Source organism: Anarrhichthys ocellatus, unplaced genomic scaffold (assembly GCF_004355925.1).
Source record: "Anarrhichthys ocellatus isolate YVR2014 unplaced genomic scaffold, GSC_Weel_1.0 scaffold1, whole genome shotgun sequence".
Lineage (NCBI taxonomy): Eukaryota > Metazoa > Chordata > Actinopteri > Perciformes > Anarhichadidae > Anarrhichthys > Anarrhichthys ocellatus.
Window position 1 is genome coordinate 14,392,401 of NW_022280031.1, and position 27,400 is coordinate 14,419,800.

General features: G+C 41.7%; 2 protein-coding genes across 5 annotated transcripts in view; one reads left to right on the plus strand and one right to left on the minus strand.

Annotated features, from left to right (window-relative positions):
- Window positions 1-20,415, plus strand: part of LOC116386819 (caM kinase-like vesicle-associated protein) — a 35,001-nt gene extending 14,586 nt beyond the window's left edge. The window contains exons 2-11 of the mRNA XM_031853371.1: window positions 9,055-9,162; window positions 9,258-9,389; window positions 11,257-11,331; window positions 11,911-12,049; window positions 13,753-13,873; window positions 13,991-14,066; window positions 14,259-14,395; window positions 14,550-14,628; window positions 16,376-16,463; window positions 16,645-20,415. Coding sequence (XP_031709231.1) covers window positions 9,068-9,162; window positions 9,258-9,389; window positions 11,257-11,331; window positions 11,911-12,049; window positions 13,753-13,873; window positions 13,991-14,066; window positions 14,259-14,395; window positions 14,550-14,628; window positions 16,376-16,463; window positions 16,645-17,001 — 1,299 coding nt within the window. The 5' untranslated portion in view covers window positions 9,055-9,067 and the 3' untranslated portion in view covers window positions 17,002-20,415. The remainder of the gene's footprint in view (window positions 1-9,054; window positions 9,163-9,257; window positions 9,390-11,256; window positions 11,332-11,910; window positions 12,050-13,752; window positions 13,874-13,990; window positions 14,067-14,258; window positions 14,396-14,549; window positions 14,629-16,375; window positions 16,464-16,644) is intronic.
- A 4,049-nt stretch (window positions 20,416-24,464) lies between these two features.
- Window positions 24,465-27,400, minus strand: part of LOC116386803 (semaphorin-3F-like) — a 59,924-nt gene continuing 56,988 nt past the window's right edge. For all 4 annotated transcript variants that reach the window (XM_031853359.1, XM_031853341.1, XM_031853351.1 and 1 more), the window contains one exon: window positions 24,465-27,055. In XM_031853359.1, coding sequence (XP_031709219.1) covers window positions 26,585-27,055 — 471 coding nt within the window. In that variant the 3' untranslated portion in view covers window positions 24,465-26,584. The remainder of the gene's footprint in view (window positions 27,056-27,400) is intronic.

Here is a 27,400-nt window from a genome sequence, read left to right on the forward strand (position 1 = left end):
ATTGTAATGAGATGTCTCATCAACCGTCGGATGGGTTGTCATAAAATTCATGAAGACATTCATGCTGCCCAGGGGATGAGTTTTAATGACTCGGATGATTTCCTATCTTTTCCTCTCGTCTTTTTTTCCTCTTATCCAATGAAATATTCGTACATGTGCTCGTTCTCTTGCAGGAATGCGGGCAGCAGGGACAGAGTAATGTGACCACCATCTGGAAATCTAGCTGGCTTAATAACCTACAGGATGTATCTGAACTACCCCCCATACACACACAATTAAGCTAGGACTCAGGGTCATACAAATGTAGGAAGCTTTATTGAACAGTGAGTCTAATCCTACGTCTAACAAGACAATTAAGTAATACCAGATGTGCTACAGAAATGAGCTGCTTCGTGCCTGTTGGATGATACAGCGTTGGCTAAGATTGACTCCTGCAGCGGTTCAGCTACAGTGCAACGCAATTTCACCACAGAGAAGTAGCTCATCCCACAATGGGGAGACAGCCGGCGTGGTGTACTATTGTTTGCTTTCAAATGTTATTAATTTACAGTCTCCTCCTGTCACTTTCATTAAGGGGCTTTCTTGAATTTACTGCTCATAACTTGTGTCGCCTTTTGCGCCATCAATTTCACAGTCAGCACTCTGAGGGGACTTTCAATTAGCGCGAGCTCGACATTCAAACCGCGGCCGCTTTATTCATCCCTGCCGTTAGACGATAATATTTCATGTAATGCCGATTTTAATGCGCTGCAATTAAAGTTTCTGTCCACTGAAGCTGGACGGAGCAACTGAGAGCTAATAAGACTGGCAGCGACGTCGGCTTCGGTGTCGTAAAGGAGACGCTGAGCCACTGGGTATCCTCATGTACACAACAGACCTGTCTTTTGTGCTCTGACATTGTGCTCTCTTTACATTATGGTTGTGTGTCATAAGATAGAATATAGCTTTGAACCTTAATGTTTTTAAAACATTACAACATCTCAAATGCACCATTACTGTTCACCGGGCTTCTCAGCCGAGCTACGGTGTCTCCAGTTGGTTGGACTCTTCACCATCCATTCGTCGAGCTGTATCTGTAATCGAGGGCACTCTAAAACGTTGCACTCAACACCTTACGTTGCGATCCACAACGCTCACGCCAACACTCTCCTGCATGGGACTGAAACATGACATGAAGGTACAGGAGTTTTGACAGCGGAGGCATTTCTTGGGCTAAAATTAGAAATAGTGTCCGTATCCGTTGCAAATAGGAAAGGACGCAAATGTTCTAGTTCTTAGCATAGTGCGGTGTATGGATTCATACTGTAATGCCCACATACGAGTGCACTCATTCATGCACTCTCCCTCGGGGTGGATTGTCTGCAGCTGTTTTATCAAAACAAGCTGGCATTTGTTCTCCCATAGTCTCTCTATAGGGAAGGCACTTCATCTTACCTGAAGACTGTGTATATATACAGGCTGTCCATGTCACTCTGAAGCACCCTCAGGCAGCCATATTGGAGGTCAACAGTGGCCATGCAGTCGTGGGTGGATTGCATACAATGTGGCGCCACCGCGGGATTCAGTTGTCACAGTGATTTTTTTTTTGTTCTGCTGAGTAACTGAATACTTAAGTATTTAATTAATTTCATTGCTTGTTACCTATTTGCTCAATTTACTGGAACTGTTACCATCAATGTGTCACTGTCTTGTTGTCAACATAATTACTTAGATTGTAGCGGCAATTACCGTATGTTTGCTACCATCAGCTGCGTTGTTGAATTAGCCTGCTTACCGTCTCATTGTGTGTTCCTACATGTTAAATACAAAAGGAGAGAGGTTGATGATTTGGAACCTGTAAAGGAACCTTTGATGAAGCTGGGCAGAGCGACAAAAGTAAAGTAATGATGATACAGCACAATTAATAATCGATTACAGTAACGTGTCCAACACTACACAGGCAAATTGCTGCACATTTATCAAACATGGACATTTATTGGGCTTTTCACTTCCTGCTTTGTTCACTAATTTATTGATTGATGTATGGCTTACTAACGTGAAACACATTTATTAATCAGCACAAGTCATGAACAAAATGATTTAAGTCATATATCATAAAATCTCTACACAGCAAAATTTTGAAAGCGGAAAAAAGGACGCCTCTCCCCACTGGCAAGCCAAGCCCACAATTACCATTCAAGCACCAGTAGCAGCGTCAGCTTATCCACTAGCGTGAATCACTTTAATAATTGATGTGACAAAACCACAGCATCTCATATTCACAATGTCTTCATGACTTGCAGGTTAAATAAACAAAATGGAGTTGTGCTTGCATAGCCGCTGCTCTGTAGGTCTTTGGTTATAAGTGCTGACAAAGGGAACAAAGTGGGTTAGATGAATGTTGGTGCTGACAGGATTAAAGAAGACACCACATACAGGCACAGCCGTAGGTTACATAGTGGACACACTTTGAATTCACTTTTTAAGTTACCAAAAGACACAAAGAACAGCCACTGCACTGAGAAGGTTGTAATGCACACAGGCTCTGAGCATCTGGTGTCGTAATCACATGAGCGTAGTTGATAACAAACATCCCCTTGTGTTGCCCTGCCTAATTAAGGCCGTGCTTTTGTCAAGATAATGGCAGCAGGTGAAAAGAGAGGCCAGCCTGCCTGGTCCTGTGACGGCGGGCGACATCCCCTGGCCTTGATAACGCCCTTAAAAAAACATAAAATAAATATAAGTTGTCATCCAATCCTCAAATGTGAGGTCTGGCAAACAAATTAGAAACGTTATGGATTGTTGAGAGATTCTTCTCCGTGTGCGCCGACAAGCAGTTCAGCGCACTTAACTGTGATTAGAGGCGGGCTGAGGAGGGAAGGCTGGTTTGTATTACAGCACTGCCGGAGCTTGCGTGCTTCTGCTCCCAGCGCGCTGTTAAGCGAGAGCCCCGGGACACAGCGGCGATTCCTCGACACAAGAAAGGCACGAACCGCAGGCCCTGTGAGACACGCTGTGGAAAAGAAGACTGACGGCCACGAATAATTAATTCAGTTGTGTATGCGGCAACTTTTAAAAAGCTTTGCCACCGTTCACGTTCCGCACGCTGCTGATTGATGCAACTTTCCATCCCTTTCGCTCGTCTCCCGTCGTCGCTGTTGTTTCCCTGCTCGTCTCCCGTCGTCGCAGACCTCTCAGCCCCTCCGCCGGCCCTGCAAAAGGTTGAAACGGCAGAGCCTTACACGCTGCAATGCAACTTTAATTAGCGCGCTAACCCCCCCACACACCCCTCCGAGACGGTGCATGCAAACTTTTATGTCAACATTTCCAAGGAGCCATTTCCCCTTAAAGTCAAATGTAAAGAGACACAATTCTTGTAAGTTGCAGTAATGAGGCAGCGTAGTGATGCTGCAGAATGTGCTTTTTTTCTTTCTTCCCCAGTGAGCTTCTTAGAACTGCTTCCATGAATACATTGAATCGTCAATGAATTAATTCAGTATATACCGTACACTGTGAAATAATATACAGTGCTTTGATTTGGTCTTCGTCTGTGCCCATTTCTTCTGAATTTATAGAAAATATCCGGCAAACAGTGCAGCGTTGTCGTAGGCCCTGCCTGGGTCATGCAATGACAGATTTGGATTTATTGCATAACATCAATATTGCACCTTGAGTGTACCATTCATAGAGTAAATCTCAGTCAGCGCTAATGGATTGTGTTGGCCCGCAGTTCAACCCTTCATCCAGAAAAGTTCACTCGGAGTCGTACAGCTTTGTCGCTAATGGGATTTTACTTCTACTGTATGGAAAGCAATAACAATCATTAGCACGTTCACGTTAACAATCAATAGCATGTTCACGTTTGCCTTTTGTACCCTCGGAGCATTAACAAGTGCAAATTTATTATTCATTTTACACATAAATATTAATTAGATGGTTGTGTTCTAGTTGTATGAGCGTTACTGCTGGGCTGCCTCCGTGTTATTTAAAATGTCTCTGGGCTGTGGCTGCCCTTCACACGCACACCCTTCACCTATTTGATGTGTTATGCGCCAACACTTGACGTGAAAATTATCTGTTCAACAATTATGGTGTCTTTAAAAACCCCACCTTCAAAAGGCCACGTTCATACCTGTAGCTAAAATGTCACGTCAGAGGAGATTTTATACCATCCACGTACACATTCGTGTCTCAATTGCTGTTCACGTCGCACCTCTGACATTGCAGCTCAGTCTGACCTCTCAGATCGGGCCGAGGTGTTGTTCACCTCTCACTCCGAGCATGACATGTATTTGACATCATCGAAAAAAAATAAAAATATGGCAGAGACTTTAAACGTCTTGGTGTGATTGAAGCCTTACTGAAACTTAAAGTGTAATGGTTGCCCCGGTTTTATTTAAAAACTCTAAAACTTGAACTTAGTTCCTTTTCAGCCTTGCCTAAGTTAAGGGCTTTCAAGTCGAGACTGAGCAGAAGTTCTAGCTTTCTATCATCCTTCAGTCCTCATGTTTGCTTCCACTTTAATAAGCAGAGTTTCCTTTCACTGTTTCCCTGGAACTTTTTTCACAGGAAGAGATGGGCGGGGAGGCAACCATTTGGGCGTCTTTCTCATACTGATGTCGCTTAAGACTTGCAGGATTGTCGCCATGCCCATCTGTGTTGACCTTATCTCCTCCTTTCAGTTGAAGGCAGAGTGCTATCAGAGTGTCTCGGGCAATCCCAGGAGATCAGCAGGGATGAACGAAACAGAATGTCAACGATGTTTATTTCCTAATAGCTGGAAAGTCTGTCCTTGTGGGTCTGAGGCTCCAACCAAATCCTTTAGGAACAAAGGGAAAGCCTGAGAGGGAGAGTGATGGTACTTTAGATAGTTGAGCTGAGCATCTTCAAAACAAAATCACTTGTTTGTTGAAAAAGCTCAAGAGTGGATCAACACAGTGCTTGGGGAAAGTGCTTCGAAATTTAAAATTGAGTTTTTTCTCCCTGAAAACAGCTGCCTGAACCAAAACCGTAAAAGCAAAAGACTGAGCTGAAAGATGCAAACACCCTCCATAGAGCTAAAGGGAAACTCCAGAGTTTAATGATCCTTTTCTCACTACAAGCCAAACATTTCGCACTACTCATTGTAATTTGATCCGTTGTTCACATAGAAATATGGATTAGTTACACCAGACGAATAAAAGTGCTATCACGCTAGCAAGTCTGCAAACAACCGTCACTTATAAATGCCATTCATATACAGCTAATTTCATATAGAGAATGTTTAGCTGGAAACGTAATGAAGCTCAGATCATGTTCTGTTTAAACATAATGAGGAAACGTTAATACGGGGGAACATATCAATTGCTGAAGTTAAACTCAACTTTTTGATTGATTTTACATGATTGACTTTTTCACAATTTATCCAAAACTCTTTCAACCAACCGTAACCAAGCGTTTTAGGAGCCCAAACCCAACACGATATGGCTCGCTGTAATACGTAGTCTCAATGTCAAAGTTCTTTGCTTTATATGCCCAACAATCAACCCTGATGCCTTTGATTAAACTTTGTTGCAGTGAAAGATGTCACGCTTTCTGGATTAGAAAACATGTTGCCACTGAAGTTATATCTTTCCTCCAAAACATATTTGGCAAAGCAATTTAGTAGTATGTCTGTCTGTTTAATGGTACTATGGCATAACGAACATGCAGTGAAAGCTGAGCATCCACCAAAATGATGTACAGTTGATACGGCATGTTTTTATTTGAGTGTATATTTCATCTCACGCCGGTCAATGTTGTCTATAGTTTGTGCGTCACTGTTGAGGCCCAGCACTGCTGAGGCTCATGTCAGTAAATCTGTAGTGGCCTACAGTCAGCACAAGTGTGATGCATGGGGGGTTTGATCTTTATTGTGCATCCTGGTGAAAGAAGAAAAGAGATCGAGTCGAAAACTAAACGGTAAACAAAAGATTTCCAACAGCAGGGAGCCACTTGGTGGGATTAGCGCAAAACGGCTGCTCTCGTACACAAAGGCTTACCACGCCAAACAGACACCGTTTCCCCCGAGGCGTACCATACCATAGCAGCAGGTGAAATAATCCCCTTTACCGCTGTGTTAAAAAGCCTTGACAGAGTGCACATGAGCGCCGCATTCAGCCTAATCCTCAAGAATTTGTCATCGATTTCACCAGGCACAAGGAAAACCTCATTTGCTCATTGGCTCGCCTGGCTGCACGAGGCGCTGCGCTCGCCTAATAAGCCCGAGATCTTTATCGCCATCCATCTTCCGTCCAGTAAATGTTCACTGCCTCTGCAGAAAGTCAGTGGTGATATAGCTGGGTGGCCCGAGCTGACCCGGGCCGGCCCGACCCATTGTCACACACTGGTCCGTAAAGCATCGCCAGCCATCGATTGGTGCTCTCTCCGAGGGCAGATAACGGTCAGAATACGGGGTGATAATGCTCCGTTGTTGCTGATGGTGGTCAGTCCAAATGGGCCCATTATGCTGCCTCCGTTATATGATATTGCCGGCATCCTGCTCTTTCCACTTGATATGCTTCACAAATTTTCTATCCATCACAGAAAGTCTCGCGCTTTTCATTTTTCTAAAGGGGAGCGGCTGCCAGAGATACTTTGTGGAGTTTTGGTGAGCTAATCTGGCTTTGGATGTCTGTGAATGTTCGTGTCTCCATAGCCTGCTCTTCCTTTCACAGGTTCATGATGAACCTGTAAAATAAGCTTTTTTTCCAAAACAACAAAGGCTCCTTTATCATCTGGCTTTCTTCATCAGATTTATTAGATTTCATCATCATCATCAGAATGGCTCTTTCAATCTCTTTTTCTCCGGTCTACTTTCCCTCTCCACAATGCAACGACTCTCTTGTGGACTGTTATAGCCACTTGCAGAATATAAACGATTTCTAGCGTAATACAGATTATTTTTTTTTTTCCGCTTCTTACTAAGAATTACTTCCATTTAAGCACTGGCCCTGCAGAAGTTTCCTTTTATAACTTCGCTGAGCCAGAGCATTTACCACAGAGAGACATGTAACACACATTGAGAGTCAGAGAGAGATATAGGCAGCCAGGAAAAGGCCAGCCGCTTACAAGGACTACACAACACAGACTCGGATGAGAAAAGGAAGTTCACAGAGAGCACAGCTTTCTCTTGGTAATTTGAGACGTCTCCGCGCTGAACCTCGTTCATTGAGATTGGATTAGAAGTCTGTTAGTGGAGCTACAGTGAACGGATTGCCCTTCTCACACATAACACTATACGTTTGATGCTGGCTGCTCTCATTTCCATGCGGACATCCATCACCCTGACTGGATGTTGTGAGGATAGGAAATAAACATTTTTTTTTCTCTTTTTATTCACCTGCAGAAATTTTGCTGCGCAATCGTTTTTCAGCACTGCCCTGCTTTACCTTCATCAGCTTCACAAACAAACTACCCAGCCTAGTGCCTGGGTAGTTGTTGAGAGAGCGAACAACTGCTTTCCCTCCAGATTTTCCCAAATCCGCCAGGGATTTGAACCAAGAGAAGTCTCACACTTGCTTGTTGTAACTGATCCAACCCCAGCCCTTTTCTGTCTTATTTGCAAGTTATTTCTTTTCAAAACAATGTATGAAGCCAGCTACAGGTTGGTGCAGCCAAGACAGATTTTTGTAGGCCAGCCCAGAAGAAAGCAACGCGTTGGTTCCCTCGTCTGTTTCATGTCATTATTGGATTTACAGGATTTTTTTGCATCAATGTGATTAAGTGCCTTCATTTGTTAGGTATTTAAGGCACTGAATTAGCCAAAAACAGACCGTTTATCTATAAAAAGGTTTCTCATTTCTCATGAGAGTTTACTATATGAATGATATACGGTATGTCGTTACTGTGATATACAATATCACATACCATGACAGGAGATTTTATCCCTAATGATGACCATGTGTTTTTAGTTCTGCAGTAAAAGTCATGTATTTGAGATCTTAATTAAATCTCTTAATGGATCAACATAAATCATGTATATAGAAAAAGCCCAACTGATACATTGCTGTACAGAAATGCCAAAGCTGTTGAAGGTAATATAAGGGATTTTTAAGGGATGTTTATTAGATATTAAGTAAATCGGCTGATATATTGTTATGAGATTTTCAACCTCTAAAACATCACCACAAAAACATGGATTATGTGAATTTTTCCATTGAGCCCTATAGCATATAGACCAGATTCACACACACACACACAGACTGTCTTGACCGTGAATGTTTTATTGCACACTTGTTTTGGTATCTTTCTTCCCGACTCGACGGCTGGGACAGGAATACAAAAAAAGAACCCCTCCTCCTCCCTTGAAACACAAAAATAATACTATGCTGACTACAAAACCTTTAATTCTCAGTAAAAAACAAACAAACCTGCAGTTAAGTTGCCCAAGGCTGGTCTCAAATTCCACTCCATGCTATTTAGGAGAGGCTGCACCGCAATTAGGTGTTCCAAGTGTGCTTTAAACCCCCTCGGATTCCTGGGGTGCCATGCCTGTAATTGCTGACTCCCGTTCCTGAATGCAAATGCTTCACTTATTGCCGCGGTTGCCTCGCTGCTCTCTTGGATCATATTAGCCGCTGCTCCTTCAGCTCCCTGACCCCAACGGTTTGAAACTTTTCACCCCACAGAGAAGCACCATCAGCCCAGACTTCTGCTTCAAAAAAACAACAAAAACATTCCCCTCGCTGTTGTAATACTTATATAAGTTAGGTATTGGACTAAAGCTCGGCCTGTGCAGCAGATCCCTCTACAGCTCTGCCCTTAATACAGGATCCTGAAAGGCTCAGCAAGTGAAACAATCCTCTGCGTTGACACTGCCTCTGGTGGCTCTTTTGAAAGGCTTTCTCAGCATTAGTGGAGTATTATTTTTTCTTCTTCTGCCAAGTCATCATCCGCTGTAATATTATGGCACCGTGTGAGGCCAAGTTGGAGAGAAATTATCAGCTCAGAGGGGCGTCAGGACTTAACCCCGACACCCTGATAGATTGATGAAAGTGTAATTATACATTTCATTCTCTCACTCCATTGTCTCGCTGTCTGTTTCTCTCACCACAGGTCAGGAGCGGCCATGCCATTTGGCTGTTTAACTATCGGGGAAAAGAAGGATTACAACAATCCTTCGGATGTTACGGATAAATATGACCTGGGTCAGATTGTTAAATCGTGAGTATCTCAACGACTTTATGCATTATCTCTTATCGAGGAACCATTATGATCTGTGTTTGTATCAAATGCCATAAAAAAATGCTTCTTTTCAGGGAGGAGTTCTGTGAGATATTCAGGGCCAAGGACAAAACTACAATGAAAATGTACACATGTAAAAAGTTCCTGAAAAAGGATGGAAGGAAAGTCCGCAAGGCTGCGAAAAATGAGATCGTCATCTTAAAGATGTAAGTTATTCATTGTGGTTCATGTTCTCTGGAGTCACTAGTGCATGATGAGTTTTGCGATAAGACTCTTTGCTTTTTTGTTTCCCCTGTTTCATCTTCTTAAATATTAATTTCACAGACGACATCAATTTTCAAAAAGAAAAAAACAAATGTCGGTGCTTGCTTTAATAAGAAAAGTAAAGCGCATCTCCTTTTGCTGAGTGATCACACAAAGCCACTTTTTTTTATGAACCTTGTTTGTCTCAACTTCTCTGTAATAATCTAACTTTCAGTTAAATCCCACATTAGCATAACCTGGGCCTTTATTAAACAATTTGTCGCTGACAGCAGGTGAAGCAGTGGAGCAAGATGAATGCAAAAGTGTGATTTCTTTATGAGAAGCCTTTCAAAACATGAACTCATATTCCTCTGAAAATTACCCTTCAGACGCCTCAATAACAGCAGTGCGCACTGCTCCTGATCGTTGGTCTAATCAGCTGTGGGGGGGGGGGGGAGTGAATAATCGAATATGATGACATTGTCGAAGGCTGGGAATAATTGCTGGCAAAACATCAAATGCGTGATTTGAATTTAAAATGCTTGAATATAGGCATTAGAAAAGAAAAGAGGTGCTTACTGAAGTATTAATCTTCATATATCTTTTTATTACTATTACTTAGAATGAACCAAAGAAAATCCTGAACACTGTCACTGTTCTCTCAGCTCTATTCAAATCTATTTAATTCATAAATATTCATATATTCTGGAGGGTTTTTTTTGATGAGGGAGAAGAATTAAATGTAATTTCAACCATTATTAATGAGCTAATTGAACTTGGTTAATGAAAAACACATAAAACACACATTCTTCTACGAAGCAGAGGAATTTTTATGTCTTGAAATATGTCTGTAGAGGGTCTTTAAAAGTGTGCACGTTTTTTGTATTGGTAACACTTTATTCACAGACCAATCATGTAAGGAAAGAAAAAAGGGTGTTCAGCAGGAGCGTTGGCCAATGCATGCAGTGCACTCACATTTGACTTTGCAAACTGCTCCCCTCATCCTTATTAAAACAGGTGCTTGCTGAGAATGACCTCTGAGTGGTTGTAGAGAAACACAGTATTATTGTCCACATGTAGCTACTGTGTGTCCAAAGTCTCTCTCCATTTGCTACCTGCTGCACTTTCTGACACTTTATTTCAGTGTTTGAAAGGACGTGCACTACATTTTTCCAAAAGTCCCATAATGCAATGCTTTCCCTTGGCTTCTGATGTAAGAGACACACATACAGTACATCATATGCAACGCTGCACCTGTCAGTGGTGACGCAAAATGACAATGATGCATAAATGTCCCACATCTCAATTTTGTATTCACTGCCTAACCTATTGACTTTTGCATCATTTGAGGAAGTGGTTTTTTTGGAGCCTCCTCCACATTCAGTGCAATTTTAAAAATAGTAGGAACGATCTTGAAGGCAACGGGAGCATTTTGCCTTCCTGGGGTATTCACGTGCGGGAACAGCACCTTTTATCCTGAAATATTGTCCCTCTTATGGGCCAAATTCACTATTATGTTGCCCAAAGCATAGTCAGCTGCTCAGCACCATGCTGCTGTGTGGCTGTCTTTACGCCCACATGAATGCATCAGATTACATATATCTGGTTGTCTATGGATGGGCAGCTGAGCACGCAGATCTCAGTGCTGTGAAGTAAAGTTAACTGACCATGCTGCGTGTGATTCACGAGCGTTAAAGGAGGTCTTTACATTATTCCTCCAACAGAATGAATGATGGAGACGTCCTCTCCTGTGTGACTCCTGACATCGCTCTCTCTCTGTCTTTGTGTTTTCTCTCTCTCTGCCTTGTGCTTCGTGACACATCTCCTCAGGGTGAAGCATCCCAATATTCTCCAACTGGTGGACGTCTTTGAGACCAAAAAAGAGTACTTCCTCTTCCTTGAACTGTGAGTTCAGATGTCTGATGAGCTGGGGGAAAAGGCTCTCTGCTTGTCTTTGCGGTAGCCGGGGCCTGCCGAACTGTATGCGTTAATCACGCACTCATGGGGAATGAGCTGTTGTAGCCTGAGGGCCTGTAGATATGAGCACAGCTCTAAACTCCACTCATTTAGTATTCAGATATGATTGCTTGCATGCTGCTCCATTCTCATCAGCATGTGTTCTTGGGGAATTTGATGCATTTTCAAAATACGCGATACTCGTCTCGTCCTTCGTCCTTGATTTGTGGGTTTAGGAATTCTGGTTAGAAAAAAATAAATGAAACATCTATGGGGAAATGATTAAAACCATTACCTTTTTAATCGGTGGAGTGTGTATTCTTGTCAAAAACTGTAATTGACATTTTGCTTTAGACACATTGTAAAATTACAATTAGAGAGAGAATTGCGGATAACAGAAGGGTTTCCATAGTCAAACTGATACAATTGCAGTTAACACTGTGCAATTCTTCCTGTACTGAGAGAAAGTAACATGTATAACTATAACAACAGACATGTAATGCATTGCGGGCCTTCCTTTTCCCACAGTGCAACAGGCAGAGAGGTATTTGACTGGATCCTGGACCAAGGCTACTACTCAGAGCGAGACACCAGCAACGTGGTGCGCCAGGTGTTGGAGGCCGTCGCCTACCTCCACTCCCTGCATATTGTTCACAGAAACCTCAAGGTAACACGCTACAGGGGTGCAGGGCTTTGTAGGCAGAAGCATACTAGGCACCATCACTGTGGAGGCATCTCACTGTTAACCCCACAACACTGTTATCAAAAATAAATGTCCTTGGGATCCTGCAGAATCAGTTATGTGCTGAACATATAGAGATCAAAATGTCATCGAAGTAAAGATTAGATTCTGAAAAGCTTTTCAGTGAAGATCAGCCATGTTCTTTGTAGACATTTACATGTCTTACAGACAGTAGAAATCACCAGTTTCAGTCCCATGAAATTCCTTTTACTTTAATTGAACCAAGCAACCTGCCGATAGCACGGTTGGTCGTAAATGAAACTGATTACGACGATGGTCGTAATCAGTAGAGCATGGACTGCAGGTTTGATCGTTTCAGATCATACAATAGCAGAAAATGCAGGCCATGGATCACACAGCACTTTCAGTAAAGTTCAGACATAAGCTCTATGTCAACATTATTTCAAGCCACATTCTATCTGAGCTCATTTTCATTGTTAGGGATGGCAATGTCGATGGGTTCACCACTTTAGTTCAGACATAAATATCTCAACAACTTTTGGCTGAGTTGCCATTAAAGTTTGTAAATATGATCTCCAGAGGATGAATCCTTCTGACTTTGTGATTTCCTGACTTTTCCTCTCGCACCACAAACAAATGAAACAATGTTTTCTTAAAAATCCAAATTGATTTGTGGAACATTACTAGGCTCATGTTTATGTCGCAATATGAATATTAGAGAGGCAAGTATGTTCCCAGATCGTCAGCAATTATTTATTCATGTAAAACAGTGAAATGTTACGGAGTGAACAATAATTTCATGAATAAAAGAAATGCAACCTAAAAGGACTGGCCACATTTTAAATTTCACTTTCATTGTAGCCTATATATGGCACTGCGGTGGAAGTTAAGGTTGTTGTTGTATGGTTGTAAAATCATAAAAAGGATATCCATATGATTTGAAATGTGTTCAGAAAAGTGAATAAAAAAAAGAAAAGACATCAGGCAGTGCTGTACTGATATTCAAAACTCTGCACATAACAGACAATAGTTTCCATTGATGAAAACTCTCCACAGGATTCCCAAACCTGTCAGTGCATCATGACGAGAAGAGCCCTGTGTTTAAAGTGCATGAAAGAAGTGGATGTGATCGGCCACAACCTCTAACGTCCTACCTTTTAATATAGGATTATATATTCTTTCTGATCCCACCCCCTTGTATCTAGCCACAGGTGCACCAGGCGAGCCTGGCCACGTAAATACCAAAAGCGAGCTTGATTCAAGACGATAAATGTGTAATGGAGAAAAAGATGGCTGCAATATGATTACTATTCATGGCAAAACCTGGATTAGCTTCTCCACCACGCTTCCTCTCAAATCTCCCTGTATGGGACCGTCAGCTCAAATGAAAATCAATGCATTTCTTATGTGGAAATACGTCAAACTTGTGGTGGAGGCATTTAGCTTTAGTCCAGTCATGATAAAACACAAAATTAAACTTTCTTTTAATCTGCACTGGATAATTACACTTTTAGATGTTTTCAGTCTTCTCATCATAGTTCTGTCAAAAAACAATGAAAGTCAACCTCTTAAACGTTGACTAGATGAGTGACCGTGAAAATGAAAGACCTTAATCATAATAACATCTTAATGTTTTCATTGTAATATTCTATTCTTTTTTTTTTTAGTTGGAGAACTTGGTGTACTACAATCGCCTGAAGCACTCTAAAATAGTCATCAGCGACTTCCACCTTGCCAAGCTGGAGAACGGACTAATCAAAGACCCCTGTGGGACACCAGAGTACCTGGGTGAGGATATACATTTACAAAGTAGCAAATAAGACATTGTGGAGACTGTGATGTGGCGGCCTGCTGTGGCTTTCAAGCTCACAGAGCGGTTGATGGTGTTCATTTACTCTCGTGTAGCTCCAGAGGTGGTTGGCAGACAGCGATATGGCCGGCCTGTGGACTGCTGGGCAACAGGTGTCATCATGTACATACTGTAAGTCGGGACATAAAACATCAAGGAGCTCTACACCTCATTTAAAGTCACTGGGCGGCTTCAGACTTGGTTGATATTGATAAAGATTGTACATCATGAAACATTACAGAATATGGGTTGTTTAAATATGGTATCTAGATTCTTTTTTTAACTCCTGATTCTCTTTCTTTTTTTTTTCCTGTGCCACCTCAGGCTGTCAGGCAACCCTCCTTTCTACGACGAAACTGACGACGATGATTTTGAAAACCATGACAAGAACCTGTTCCGAAAGATCCTGGCAGGCGATTATGAGTTTGACTCTCCGTACTGGGATGAAATCTCAGATTCAGGTACTTTTAGGATAAAGTTAACACTGTGAAGAAACACTGGGTAAACATTTCAAATTCTCCTTTCTTGACCGGCTCAACACATGTCATATTTATGTCCATCAGGAGAACAAACCCTTTTTTGTTGAGATTCTTCTGTTTGATGTTTCTCTGACAGCTAAGAGTCTGGTTACTCGTCTGATGGAGGTGGATCAAGACCTGAGACTGACAGCCCAGGAGGCTATAAACCACGAGTGGTAGGTGGCAGAGCTTTGATATATTGTGCAGACCATTTAATCCAGAGCGGTGTGATCAGACTGTGTTGGTGTGATGCAATTGCAAAAGAGCAGACTTTCTTTCTCGTTTGTCCCTTGAGATGACTTTGAGAAGAAAAAGGCTTTTAAAAAAAGGCTAATCGCTGTTCTTAATGAGTGTTCAGCATTTATTGGGCTGCAACTTACCACAGCATATATCAATATTTATACTTCACTCAACAACAAGCCAAAGCGCTTACCTCATTAGCAGTGTGGCTCCCGTGATGGAAATACCTGGAATTTCTGAATCAAATATTGGATGGATTGGCACAAAATATGGCAGAAAGGTTCATGGTTCCCAGACAATGTATTCTAGTGACTTTGGTGATCCTATGACTTTTACTTTGGTGCCACCAGCAGGTTGACATTTTTTGATTACTATTCAAATGTCTTGACAAATATTGGACAGATTGCCATCATATTTGGTGCAGACATTATGTTATTTTGAATAACTGAAATGGTCATGAAAAATGATCCCTTGACTTTTTACCTAGTGCCATCATCAGGTCAAAATTTCACTTTGTCCAATACTTGTGTACTTACTTTGTGACCAAATATTCAAATGCCCATGGCATTCACTGTTAAGTGCTAATTAGCAAATACTAAGCAAATACTATGCTAACACACTTGCAACAACAGCAACAAACCTGCAGTAACAGATTTCTTTGGCCACTTGGGGGCAGCTGTGAGTTGTGAACGCAGCATTGACATATCAACCTTAAGTTGATATGGTGAACTTGTCAGCAAACTGTTGCGAATTCACACATTTAGTAGTTACGGAGCAACATTATCATTCATTAGGAGTCGTGTTTCTGTCCACCTAATGAATGTTAGTCTGATATTCACTCTGATATTTAATCTTTTTCGATCTGTTTATTGGACTCTACCAATGCCTGAGGGAAATATCTGGCTCTTTAGCAGCTAAATTCTCTGCCATGTTCACAAGTTAGTTGCTAGCTGTGTCCGTCTGCTGTTTGGTGCTAAGCATTTAGTGCACAGTTGGTTTATAGAGCTTTCAGGCAGGAAACAGCTGCCTACTGCTGAAACTGGCTATAAAGCTCCGTAAAGCTGATGAAATATGAAGATCCAGCTGACAATTCTCTGTATGGCTGATTTATGGCAAGCATTATAAGTGGTAAACATTAGAATGTTATTCTAGGGAGCATGTTAGCAGACTGATGATTGCATTTAGCTCCTAAGTACAGCCTCACATAGCTGCACAGTTCTGTTTTCCGTGGCATTAGTGTAACCACAATAATGCATTTCAGTATAGACAATCATTCATTTGGTTAAGAACATTTTCTTGTGTAGGGACATCTCATTGTGCATTATGTCTTGCATGTATTTTGAGGTTGTTTAATTGCGCCTGTTTGCAGACATTTCATTTTATTGTGTTAAGAACGCATCTATTAATAATTTTCTTTGATCACTTAGATATATCTGATAGAGGCCCTTCCTCCATCCATAAGTCGATTGTCACTGGGAAAAAAACTAGGAGAAAAAGGCTCAAGCTGAAACCTAATCAAAATAATCATTAAAGGCTAATAAACAGGTCCTGCATATGTTTGCCAGTCCATAAAATGAACAATAAATTGAGCAATAGTGTGCGCAGCAGCCCAAAGCATCCAAATATGGGGGAAGCATAAAGCTCTGTTGTGAAGTTGTTGCTTTTTCCAATTTTCTACTACAGGATCTCTGGCGGTGCAGCTTCAGATAAGAACATCAAGGAAAATGTGTGCGCACAAATAGAGAAGAACTTCGCCAGAGCTAAATGGAAGGTAAGCCCTTCTGTTCTCTCTTCCAGGAACGTCCTCTTCACAACCTTCGACAGTGGTCGTTTGATCCTTGAACCAGGAAGTGCAGTAGTGCAGTATGGTAGAACAGTTCAGGACATTGAGAGTCAATGTTCTCAGGTCACAGCACCCATTTGAGTTCAGCTTGTCATCCCTCCTTCCACAGAAAGCTGTGAGGGTCACCACCATCATGAAGAGACTGAGAGCACCCGAGCAGAGTGACTCGAGGGTAACCGGCCCTGCGGCCGGCGCCCCGGCAGACGCCGTGGCTCCCCAGGCTGCCACCGACCCCTCTGCGCCTTCATCTGCCGCGACGCCCGAGGGAGCTCCCGTAACAGAGCTCCCTGCTGGAGCTGAGATAAGCCAACCGGCACCAGAGGCTGGAGCCGCGGTGGCCACCTCACCCGCGGAGCCACAGCAACCGAGCCCGGCTCCGCAGGAGGCCGAGCCCACGACGCGTTGTAATGGGGAGGCTTCAGCTGCGCTCCATGCAGCCACTGAGGCCGGGGACGAGCAGGGTTAGACCCCCCCCACCCCACCCGAACTCCTCCCCTTGTGACCTCGGCTCTCCCCGCCAACTCCTGCACACTGTACATTAGCTGCTAGCATGGTGACACTGACTCTGCTTCTCTCTCACTTGCAGCATTAGTATCATCTCATGGAGGCTGTGTGCTACCTTTCCTGAGTGCTGCGTTGCGTTGGCTTTCTTTTTACACGTATTATGTCTTTTTTCACTGACCCTCCGGTGTTTTTGTCAAATTATGTAAATCTTGTCCATCTCCGCACACTTGAGTTTTAGGGGCAAACAGATTTGCTGTCAAGCTGTGGCTTACAGCTAAATTCTTCTTTCTTATTCTTCTCTTAGCGATAAGAGAATATTGGAGGACATAATTGTGCTGAAAACGGCTTTGATTCCTTTTTTAATGAGCCAACTTGGGAAACTTTTCTCTGTCAGTCTTGCAATTACAGTATTTGTTCTTTGAATCGGTAGAAAAGTATTGCTTCTGAAATTTTGACCTTGTACCGTGATACTCAGTAAGTGCTGGTCCTCACACATGGAGAAGAACACATATTCCTGTCACAGGGGCAATATTGTTATCTTTCTTAATTGTTATTGTCTGCATCAACCAGTCATTGTACGTTAAACAATGCTGCAATTGGTGACTGGGAGTTATTATGCCCAGTGCTGTATTTTCAACTAACTAGGCAGCTTCACACACAAGCACACACACAAACATTATGTTCCTTTGCTAACTTCCTGCTCAGGAAAGAACCTTATAGCTGTAAGTGTAAAGATCCTGTACATAGAGACCTTTGTAGAAGTAGCCAAAACAGCATGCATTCTCACTTTTTGCTGTTCATTTTACATTTACAACCACTTGGTGGATAAAGACGCGCTACCGCCAAACTCCGTCTTGTCGCAGGCCGCAGAACCTTCGCCTCTTGCCACAAAGCCATGCCGAGGCTTATGTTCTTTTCAAAAGCACACTATACATTATGCTGTCTCTTGCGACTGTTCATTTAGCACCCCTGCTGTCAATGTAAGTTATATGGAAAAAAGCAGTCTTCATTACACATGAGCTCTATGCATTCAAATTAATTTGTAGCTTTTCTTTTTTAGAAACTTCATGACATCATCATTCGTCACAAGAAAAGTGTATTATTTTGCTAGATCTCAGTTTACTTGTATGTGCTTTGGTTTAATTGCCCGTTGTGTTAGGATATTAACTCAAAATGCCACATATGTCTTAATATTTTTGTTGTAACTGTAAATCAAAATGTGCATTAACTGACCACATGCGGCTTTCAAAGGAAGACGCGCACAATTTTGACTTTTTGGTGACTACGGTCATCTTCACCAACTCAGCTTTGCTGACCTGTATTGTACTTAAAGAAATATATGAATCATTTGTTTGAAATTTCTGAACGTACTATTTATTTATATTTTTATTGCCACATCTCTTTTTTCTTTCTTTTTGTTGATGTTGTTTTTCCAACTCTTTCAGTCATGTATTTATTCCATAGAATTTTCTCCTTTATACTTGATAAACAGTAATAACAATCTTTCCTTTCTTGTCACGCTTTGGTCCCCTCGAGCATTAATAATGAGCTACAGAAGGAGTTCTCTGTAATCACTCTAGAGGAAATTGAGCAATATTCGAACGGCTGCAGAAACTGTGATTCCTGGTGTCCTTTCGATAAAGTCCATGTACCTGTAAGTAGAAGTCTATAGTCCTTGCCAGCTGTCTGACCCAGCAGGGCCATTTAGGGACAGTGCACCCCAAACCAAAAATACACATTTTGCCTCTTACGTAGCTCTATTTATCAACCTAGATTGTTTTGGTGTGAGTTGCCTAGTTTTGGAGATATCGGCTGTAGAGATGTCTGCCTTCTCTTCCATATAATGGAGCTATATGGCACTCGGGTTGTAGTTCAACAGCAATGTGTCTTTCCAGAAATCTCAGGATTAATCTACAGACCTTGTTGTGAGCAGTTTAAATAGCACTACAGGTAAGAGGAAAAATATGTATTTTTGATTTTGGAGTGAACTGTCCCTTAAACTAACACATGGTGGCTGTCAGATAAGTGTCATAACTCGTCAAATACCGACGCTTTGTCAGTGCCCTTTCGGGTCTGATAATGCAACGAAGCACCTTTAGTGTCTGTGTGGGACCCATCAGGCTTTCCACTAACTCCAATGTAAACCCATCCGCATCATTATTAAGACGGTCAGAGCAACTTGACGTAGTATAAATAGGGACAAAGTTCATTAGGGAGAAGGTCAGGGTGGACAGTTGGGTCCAACAGAAACAGACTTTTCACCCAGGAGACTGTTAACGTTGACATATTTTACCTTACTTTTGTCACATAACTTACATATTTAACTAAAGCTACGTAGGCCGATATAAGTTACGCAACATATGTACTTATTTTAACCCAAACCCATTTTCCCAAGCCTAACCAAGTACTTTTGTTGCCTAAACATAACCAAGTAAAACTAGAAACTAAGTGAACCTTTGTTGGAAGTTTATTTTGAAAAGACACCGCACGTACAGGAGCAACAACTGACACGCTGTCCCTGCCACGTCCAAAACTGGCGCTAGAGGGGAACCTAGAGCGTCATAGTTTGAAGCTCATAGGGCCAATAACCAAGTGTCGGTATTTGACGAGTTGGGAGTGAGAATGTGTTGGATTTCCTGTGCTAACACACGCTGAACCATGGGTTTTCATGGCGTGGTCACATAAAGACAGCAGCCCCATTGTCAATATGATTATTAGATGACATAATCAAAAGTATAATATGTCACGGCTCGTGCACGGCCGCTTTGTCTGACTCCACCCAATCTGTTGTCAACTGTGAACACCTGTGAATATATATATATGAAAATGTGAATTTTAGATCAAAAGGGGCTTTGGAAAAAACTGTTCACATTTATAATCCGTAGAATATCAATTTTGACTTTGTCGTCGCAGAGTCTTTTATTCATACATGTATCTACTTTTAATTTGTGCTTGGGTAGATTGGTAGACAGGCCAATCATTCAGAATATACCACTATATACTTTCTTACATTCTTTAATATATATATTTAGATTCTAAGTAGAGGCTTAAACTGAAGAATATCAGAGATTTTTATGTGAATAGATTATTTCATGTAGTCTGTTTTCTTTGTTTAGATGGCAAATAAATACTGTTTGAACACTGTTACACAGTTTATAGCAATGCTTCCCCCCCCCGCCCACTACATTGCTCACTGTATTTAGTATTCCATGTCTGTTCCTTTCGCCATGCACTTACAGGTGTATTTGTAGATGTGACGTTTGCCAGGACCAGTGGTCACCTGTAGGTCCTGTCTTGCATTTGTGAGCTCTGTACTGTACTCCTAGACTGAGTTGATGACTTTGATGGTAAAAAATAAAATTATAACTCATCTGTTTATTCGTCAGTAATAGTCGTCGTTTCTCTTCCGAGTGGATGGAGGGTGCTTTGTGTCTTTCGAGAAGGATGACTCTATTAGATCTGCAGGATTGTTTTTCGAGAAAATGTGGGAATCAGCCTGCGTCATCACACTCTGCTTTCCCCCCCTAACCCGGAGAAGAGCATCTGTGTTACACACTCTCAATTAGCACAAACTTAGCAGCTATCCTGGTGGGGTGTGAACTCGTGTTTGGAAAAAAATCCCTGCAGTGCCATTTGGTGACGCTTTCCAAGACACTTGAATTCCATCTTGTTGGAATAATTATGCAGAGAGAGCTCACTTTCTGGGGGGTTCAATGGGCTTCCTCTTGGGAGATTTTCTCTTTTTCATGCCCATTGTACAAAGATATGCAGCCATCCATACACTCAGTGGGGCTCAGGGGGATCCTAACTCTGCCTCTGTGTTGTTGGATGACTTCATTAAGAAAGGTTGGCTGGGAGAAGTGTCAGTGTTTCCTGTTTCTCTCAACCAGCAATCTAGAGATGAAAGGCTACTGATCGGAGTGTGTCCTTGCCGGAAGGGAAAGAGAATTTTCCAAAATATAACATCTTCCCGACAAAAACGAACTTACATACTAACTAAACTAAAATAGTAGCTAATATATTAGCTGCACATTAAGGTATGTTGTGAAATCGATACAGAAATGCTTGAGTAACAGCAAGCACGAATGAATCTACCTACACAGCTCATTAGGTTTAACACAGCGCTGCTTGTAATAATTCCATCTTAGGTACAGTAACTATCAATATTCCACGAGTTATGATAATGGTGAATGGGTGCAGTGTGTAGCATCGATTCATTGGCATGTAGAGATTCAAAAACAATCAATCACAACAGTTCCCTGTCAACAGCTTTACTGTCTCAGCTTTCAGCCACTGAGGTCCAGCAGGGGAAAAAAATCAACCTACAGTAATCAAGTTTTGTATTATGAGACAGATTGGCTCAATGAGGTTTTAGAAGGTTAGTGACGGCATGTTTCAGATGTCTGCCAGATGGTAGCAGTTCCACCATAGAGTCATTTCCCCTCTGAAGTTATCCAATGGTTTCTTTTATATACTGGTTCCAGCCCCAAAGAGGTAAAACTATTATTATAATTGTTATTATGAGACCAAAATCATCTCATGGCCCCCAAATTTATCTTATGACCCTTTGGAGGGGGCCCGACCCTTAGGTTGGGAACCACTGGATTAAACTACTAAACTATATATAGAGTTAGTTAAAAGGTTAAAACTACCTCAACCAGCTACAACAGCAAAATACTACGAACACATTGTTGCATCAGTGTTAATGTAATTAATTACTAATCTCATCAGTCACAGGAGTACTTCTACTATAAATGTTATGTATGTAGGTATGGACCTGTTTATTCTGCACATTTGTAAAAGGAACAGTACAGTGGACACTGTTGCATTCTGCCATCTGCTGGTTGATAGTGTGTAATGCAGCTGTCAGCAGATCTCCTGTTGTGCTTGCACAGAGGCAACAGACAGCAGTGTTGTTCCCTCTTTTCCCTGCTTTTCATCACTTTCCCCAGAATGTCATCTGTATATAGTTACTGGATGAGAGAGTCTGACAATATGAGAACTGGAGTGATGCATCAAATATAGCAGCCAGTCACTTTAAGAGCTAAACTCTGTAACCCTGTTGGTGACGGATCCCAGGTTGAGGCATTAAATGAATGTCAGCTCATCATGTCTTCAGGGGAGTTTGGCATTTAACAGTGGCCAAGTTTTCCGAAGGATGCCTGTGAACCAGTTTTTTCTGGCATGCCAAACCTCTGCCTCTCACTATCCTACTTCTGAGTCTCTCTTCTCCAACAATGCAGTAAGTGTCCCACAGCTGTGCACTGAGAGAGAAGCGAAGCAGATAACCACAGAATGCCACCACTGCCTCTGAGCTACCGAGCACCAGATCGGACTCAACGATAAGACAGAGCCGGATCCCACATCTGAAAAAGTCAATTGAATGTTGTTAGCGATGCCAAAGCTTGCCGTTATGTCGCTGGATTTGAAGTGACATGGTGATGATGCAGACATGTCCCACCCTGATACCCCTCATCTGCTCTGCTGCTCCTTGGTAGGGATCAGATAAGTGAAGGGAACAGAGCTCTGTCTATGGGAAGGAATGGAAAAGGGGACAACAGAGTTCTCAAAAGCCAAAAATGTCATCTGATGCCTGGAATGCCCTGTGATGGTTTTCCAAACCATCCGACCTCTTTCTGCCTTGTCCTGAAACAAACCCATGCTAGGGTGAAAAGGACTCTCCAGACGGGTTCTCATCTCCACTTTGTACAATACGTCATCGGGCTAAATTGAGCAGATGAAATCTCTTTGTGGGATAACCTTTGTGACGCACATATTACATGAAGAGCACATTCAGATCCCCAAAACAAGGATCTGCATGTTGTCCATGTAGCGCACGTATTTGTGAAGTCGCTGTCAAATACAATCAAAGAAGACACCCAAACAAGGAACACATGTTATCTGCACTTTGATCAGTTTTTATTCATACTTTGTTCAAGCAGAATGAAGAATGCAACATGTTTTGCATCACTGCTTCTTCTGGTTTGCTCATTATGTTTTAACTTACATGAATTATAAGTGAGAATCTGAGTCACTCTTGGGCTGTTGAGGGGTCATCAAGGCTTTTATGAGGTGCAGAAACCCACATGGGCTTAACTCAAGCCCACTATCTGACCCTACAACAGGCTGTTCCCTTTGGGTGCTGTGAGCCAGACGTGCCTGCACATACTCCAGACACACATTCCTTTTGATTCAACTGTTTAATTTGATTAAATTTAACAATCAGAAGTGGGCCTTAAATCACAAAAGGTTGCGAACCTATGAACTAAAGGATCTCGATAGTCAGAAACTAGGAGATTCATGAAATATTTGTCAATAGATGAACATAAAATAAAAATGGCAGACCAGTGTCTGTGGTAGGTGACTGTCGCTCAGGGGGTAGAACAGGTTGGACAAGTTTTACATTATTCAAAAAAGCTGTAAAAAATTTATAGTAACTAACTAACTCACCTGGCAAACAGTTAATCTAAACATTGGTTCCTAACCTTTGCTCCAGATCTTTGACCGGGTCCAAATTCTAGTTTAGCACTGAAGCAGCTGTATGGAAAATAGCTATACTTAAATTATTTACACCTGTGCATTCCTTAATATGACATGTGAAGATGTCCTCCATTAAAACAGACCATTAACTACAATGTGACTCAGTTCTCGTCTGTTAAGGACAGAAAAATATATAATAAAGTATGTCGAACAAAGGCAGCGTAAGCGTGCATCATGATACACAATAACTCTGTTTTGTCAGTGGCATTTTTTAAACACTGTTTAGTTGAAAAGGCAAAATGGTGTGTTTATAGTGATTTTTCAAAGCCTGAATGTCGGCCTCTGGTCGACTTGTTGAGAAATGAGTATTGATTTACAGCCCGATCAATCTCCCACAGATATATTCTGATTATCTAGCACTGCTGAACTCTTAGAATCTGAGTTAATGAACCTTTAAGTACTGATCAAGCTTCATCTGAACATATTAACGGATTGGGGATTAGGAACTTGCATAATCGATACCTTAGGCATCGAGGTAAAGACACTGATAGAAACAGAGAGCACATCTCCTCGTGCGTCCTTTCATGGGACGTGTTTTGCTTTCCAATAGCTTCATTACAAATATAAAAATGCAATGTGTATACTTTATACAAATGTGCATACATATCTCTTTAACAGGTACAACTTTATTCCAAGGATCCAGGGGATTCTGGGCAGAACATGGAAAACATCCAGTATCAAGCCAATCACAATGAAGGGGGGGGAGCATTCCATTCTTATAAAATATAGAGCTTTAATTTATTAGTCAGCAACAACAATGGAAAGGGAAGAGAGAGTAATTTACACAAGTCATTACAAGAACATCACCTTTGTGCATTTAGTTTTTTTCTTTTTTCCATAAAGTCTGATGATGCAAAAATACAAAAACAAACAAAAAACACTCAAAAACTACAGACACGTTTTTTTTAAAAATACCAACAAATTGTACAACCTTTCTTTGCATTTTTTTTTCTTTTGCTGTATATAGCCCCTGGTCTCATTTGGAGGAGACAACCAGGAACTGTGATTGATTCTGGGAATGCAGACAGACATCCCAAATTGAGGAGCAGATAGAGATACCTCTGTATGAATTATAGATGCATCTTCCCAGAGGCATTCAAAACAGCCTGAATACGAGCCAGACATGGTGTATTAAAAGCCTTGAAATATCAGAATTATATCAAAATGAATTTGCACCTTGTTCCAGATGTTTGTTTTTTTCCACATCATATATTCTTATAAATCAATATGGCATTAATTTCACTTGCTGGAGAAATGCTGTACTGCTTTTAATAGAGCATAACAATTCTGATCAATAGAACCATCCCACATCCTGTAATAACAACCCTTTCATCAAATTCAAAACTGCGTTTGTTTACATAATTAATATGCCATTGAATGAGACTTTACCTCATTATGTGCTATCCAAACACATATGCAAGAGAAGTTCACTTAATACACAAAATCAAAAATCTATATTAATGTCAATGAAAAGATGCATCATGCTTTATACGGGGTATATTTGTAATGAGGGCTTCTTTAAAGCATTTGTTTTCCCCATTACATGTACTGAGAATGTCCCTCAGAGACCATACTGTACACCCAGAGAGATGAAAAACAGAAAGAAAAAGACCACACAGTATCTTATCAGAATTACAGTACAAATACAGGTTCATGCACACAATGAAAGCCAGCTTCCCAATATTTTGGTTAGTGTCACAACATTGTTACAATGCTCTGTTGTGTATACGGGCAATTCTTTTTTTTTTTTTTTTTCACATGTGAATGTAAAAGGAAGAAAGGACAATAGATGTCTCGAGTGCTCAGAGCTAACGACTGCTGTCTGATCCGTGCATCTCTTTCATCTTCAATTGGATGTTTGTTTTTTTATGTTGTTTTTTTTCGTTTTTTTTTTACAGAAGTCAACTATAACTTGCCCGAGTGTGCTTGTTGCATTTGGCCCCAGCCAATGTCCCGTCAAAGTAAAAGAATAATGCCCTTTGTGCAAAACCGTGACCCTTTATTGCACCTCAATCTCAGTTCAAAGGATGTTTCCATTTAAAAAGAACCAAACCACTATATTTACTCATAGATTTGATTTAAAAAAAATGCTTTGCTTCTTTCAACTATGTATCTTTTTTAAACTTGAGTTTGTGGCCAGAAGAAGCTGCAGGTTAATAAAAGTAGAGTACAATTGATATTTCAAGAATCTAAATTTGTACCTGGGCTGAATAGCAGCAAAGATGCTGGATCATTTTACAATCAATCCTCCAATGAGGAAGGACATAGAATGGGTGCAAGCACCAGTTTCCTATTAAAAGGCCCAAAAACACCAGTGGGAATATTTGAATGCTCATCTGTACATCTGGGTTCCCATGGAGAAAGGATTGTTTCCCCACAATAACTGGGACCATGTGTCGATGGTCCCGTTGCAAAATTAAGTCTCTGTCCGCATGTAGCCGCTGCGTCACAGGCGTTCCTGGCGTGTCCAGAAATAAAAGAGCCTTGGCATCGAGTCAAAGCAAGCAAGAAACAGCAGAGATCCCATCACCCCTTATCAACAACTCATTTCCCCGTTAGAGCTTCTCACAGCTCGCTCCGAACAGCTTACATGCCTGATAACACATTCCAAACAGTCGCCAAGGTCATATGATGCTGACAGATGAGTTCTGTAATGACAGTAACAGCAACAATAAAATTAACAACATCAACAATAACAATAATGTTTGCCCCAGAGGTACCTATACACAAAGAGCATGTTTTTTCTATAAGTACAAAGAAATCCACAGAATGATACTATATACAACCTACAATAAATACTGTGTATCATATATCTTACTGTTTGAGAGGATGTATGTGGGGTTTTGTGTTTGAAAGCCTTTTTTTTTCTCAGTTTGCTTTTTTGGGGGTTTGTGGATTTTTTATTCACGTTTGCTACTCTCAATGAGTCTCTCCCAGTTTGCACAGGGTGGTTGGGGGGGGGGAAGAAGGTGGTTGAGGGTGTTTCAGACACAAAGCTGGGCTCCTCATGTCTCTGCCTCCTCCTGCTCCTCTTTCTCCTCCCCCTCCTCCTCCCCCTCCCCCTTCCCGTGATGCCGGCGGTTACGGGGCTTCTTCTGGTCCTTGAGCTCCTTCAGGTCTTTGGCCTTGAGGGCGCCCAGCAGCGGGTCTCCGAACTGCCAGTAGTCCTGGCAGTACTGATTGATCAGGCTCATCTCTGGCTGGCTCAGGATGGTCAGCAGGTCCTTGTACTGGCCCGCGCTGGGGGTCCACTGGGTGCTGCTGGAGTGTAAAGAAGACGGCATCAGCCCTCCTCCGCCCTCCACCAGCACGTTGTTGACGGCCCGGCTCGACAGCACCACCAACTGCAGCTTGACCAGCGTGTGTTTGAAGTTCTTCTCCGTGGCCGTACATTGGTACATGCCAGAGTCAGAGGGCTGCAGAGACCGCAGGAGTAGACCTTGCTCTGTCTTCAAAATACGACCATCAGAACGCATCTGCAGAGAAAAACAGCTCATGAAACACCTGTGAAGTGACATCCTGTGCATTATGTGTATAATGCAAAGCTATTATCTGCATCTGTTTATGTCACACACAAATTTGTATTTGTATGGGTTTATACTGGAAGTGGGTGAGGCTAAAGCAGAAACATCGATATAGTTTAATTTTCTTTGTTGAATGGTTTATTCTACTAATAATACGTATATATGTACGCACTTTTTGTACACAAGAAATAAAATGTATTACAGAATATTCCAACCATGCACCTAAATTAATATAAAGTTATGCAACAATCTGGCTGGAAAATAAAAATGATAATAGAGCAGGAGCCTTTAAGGGGT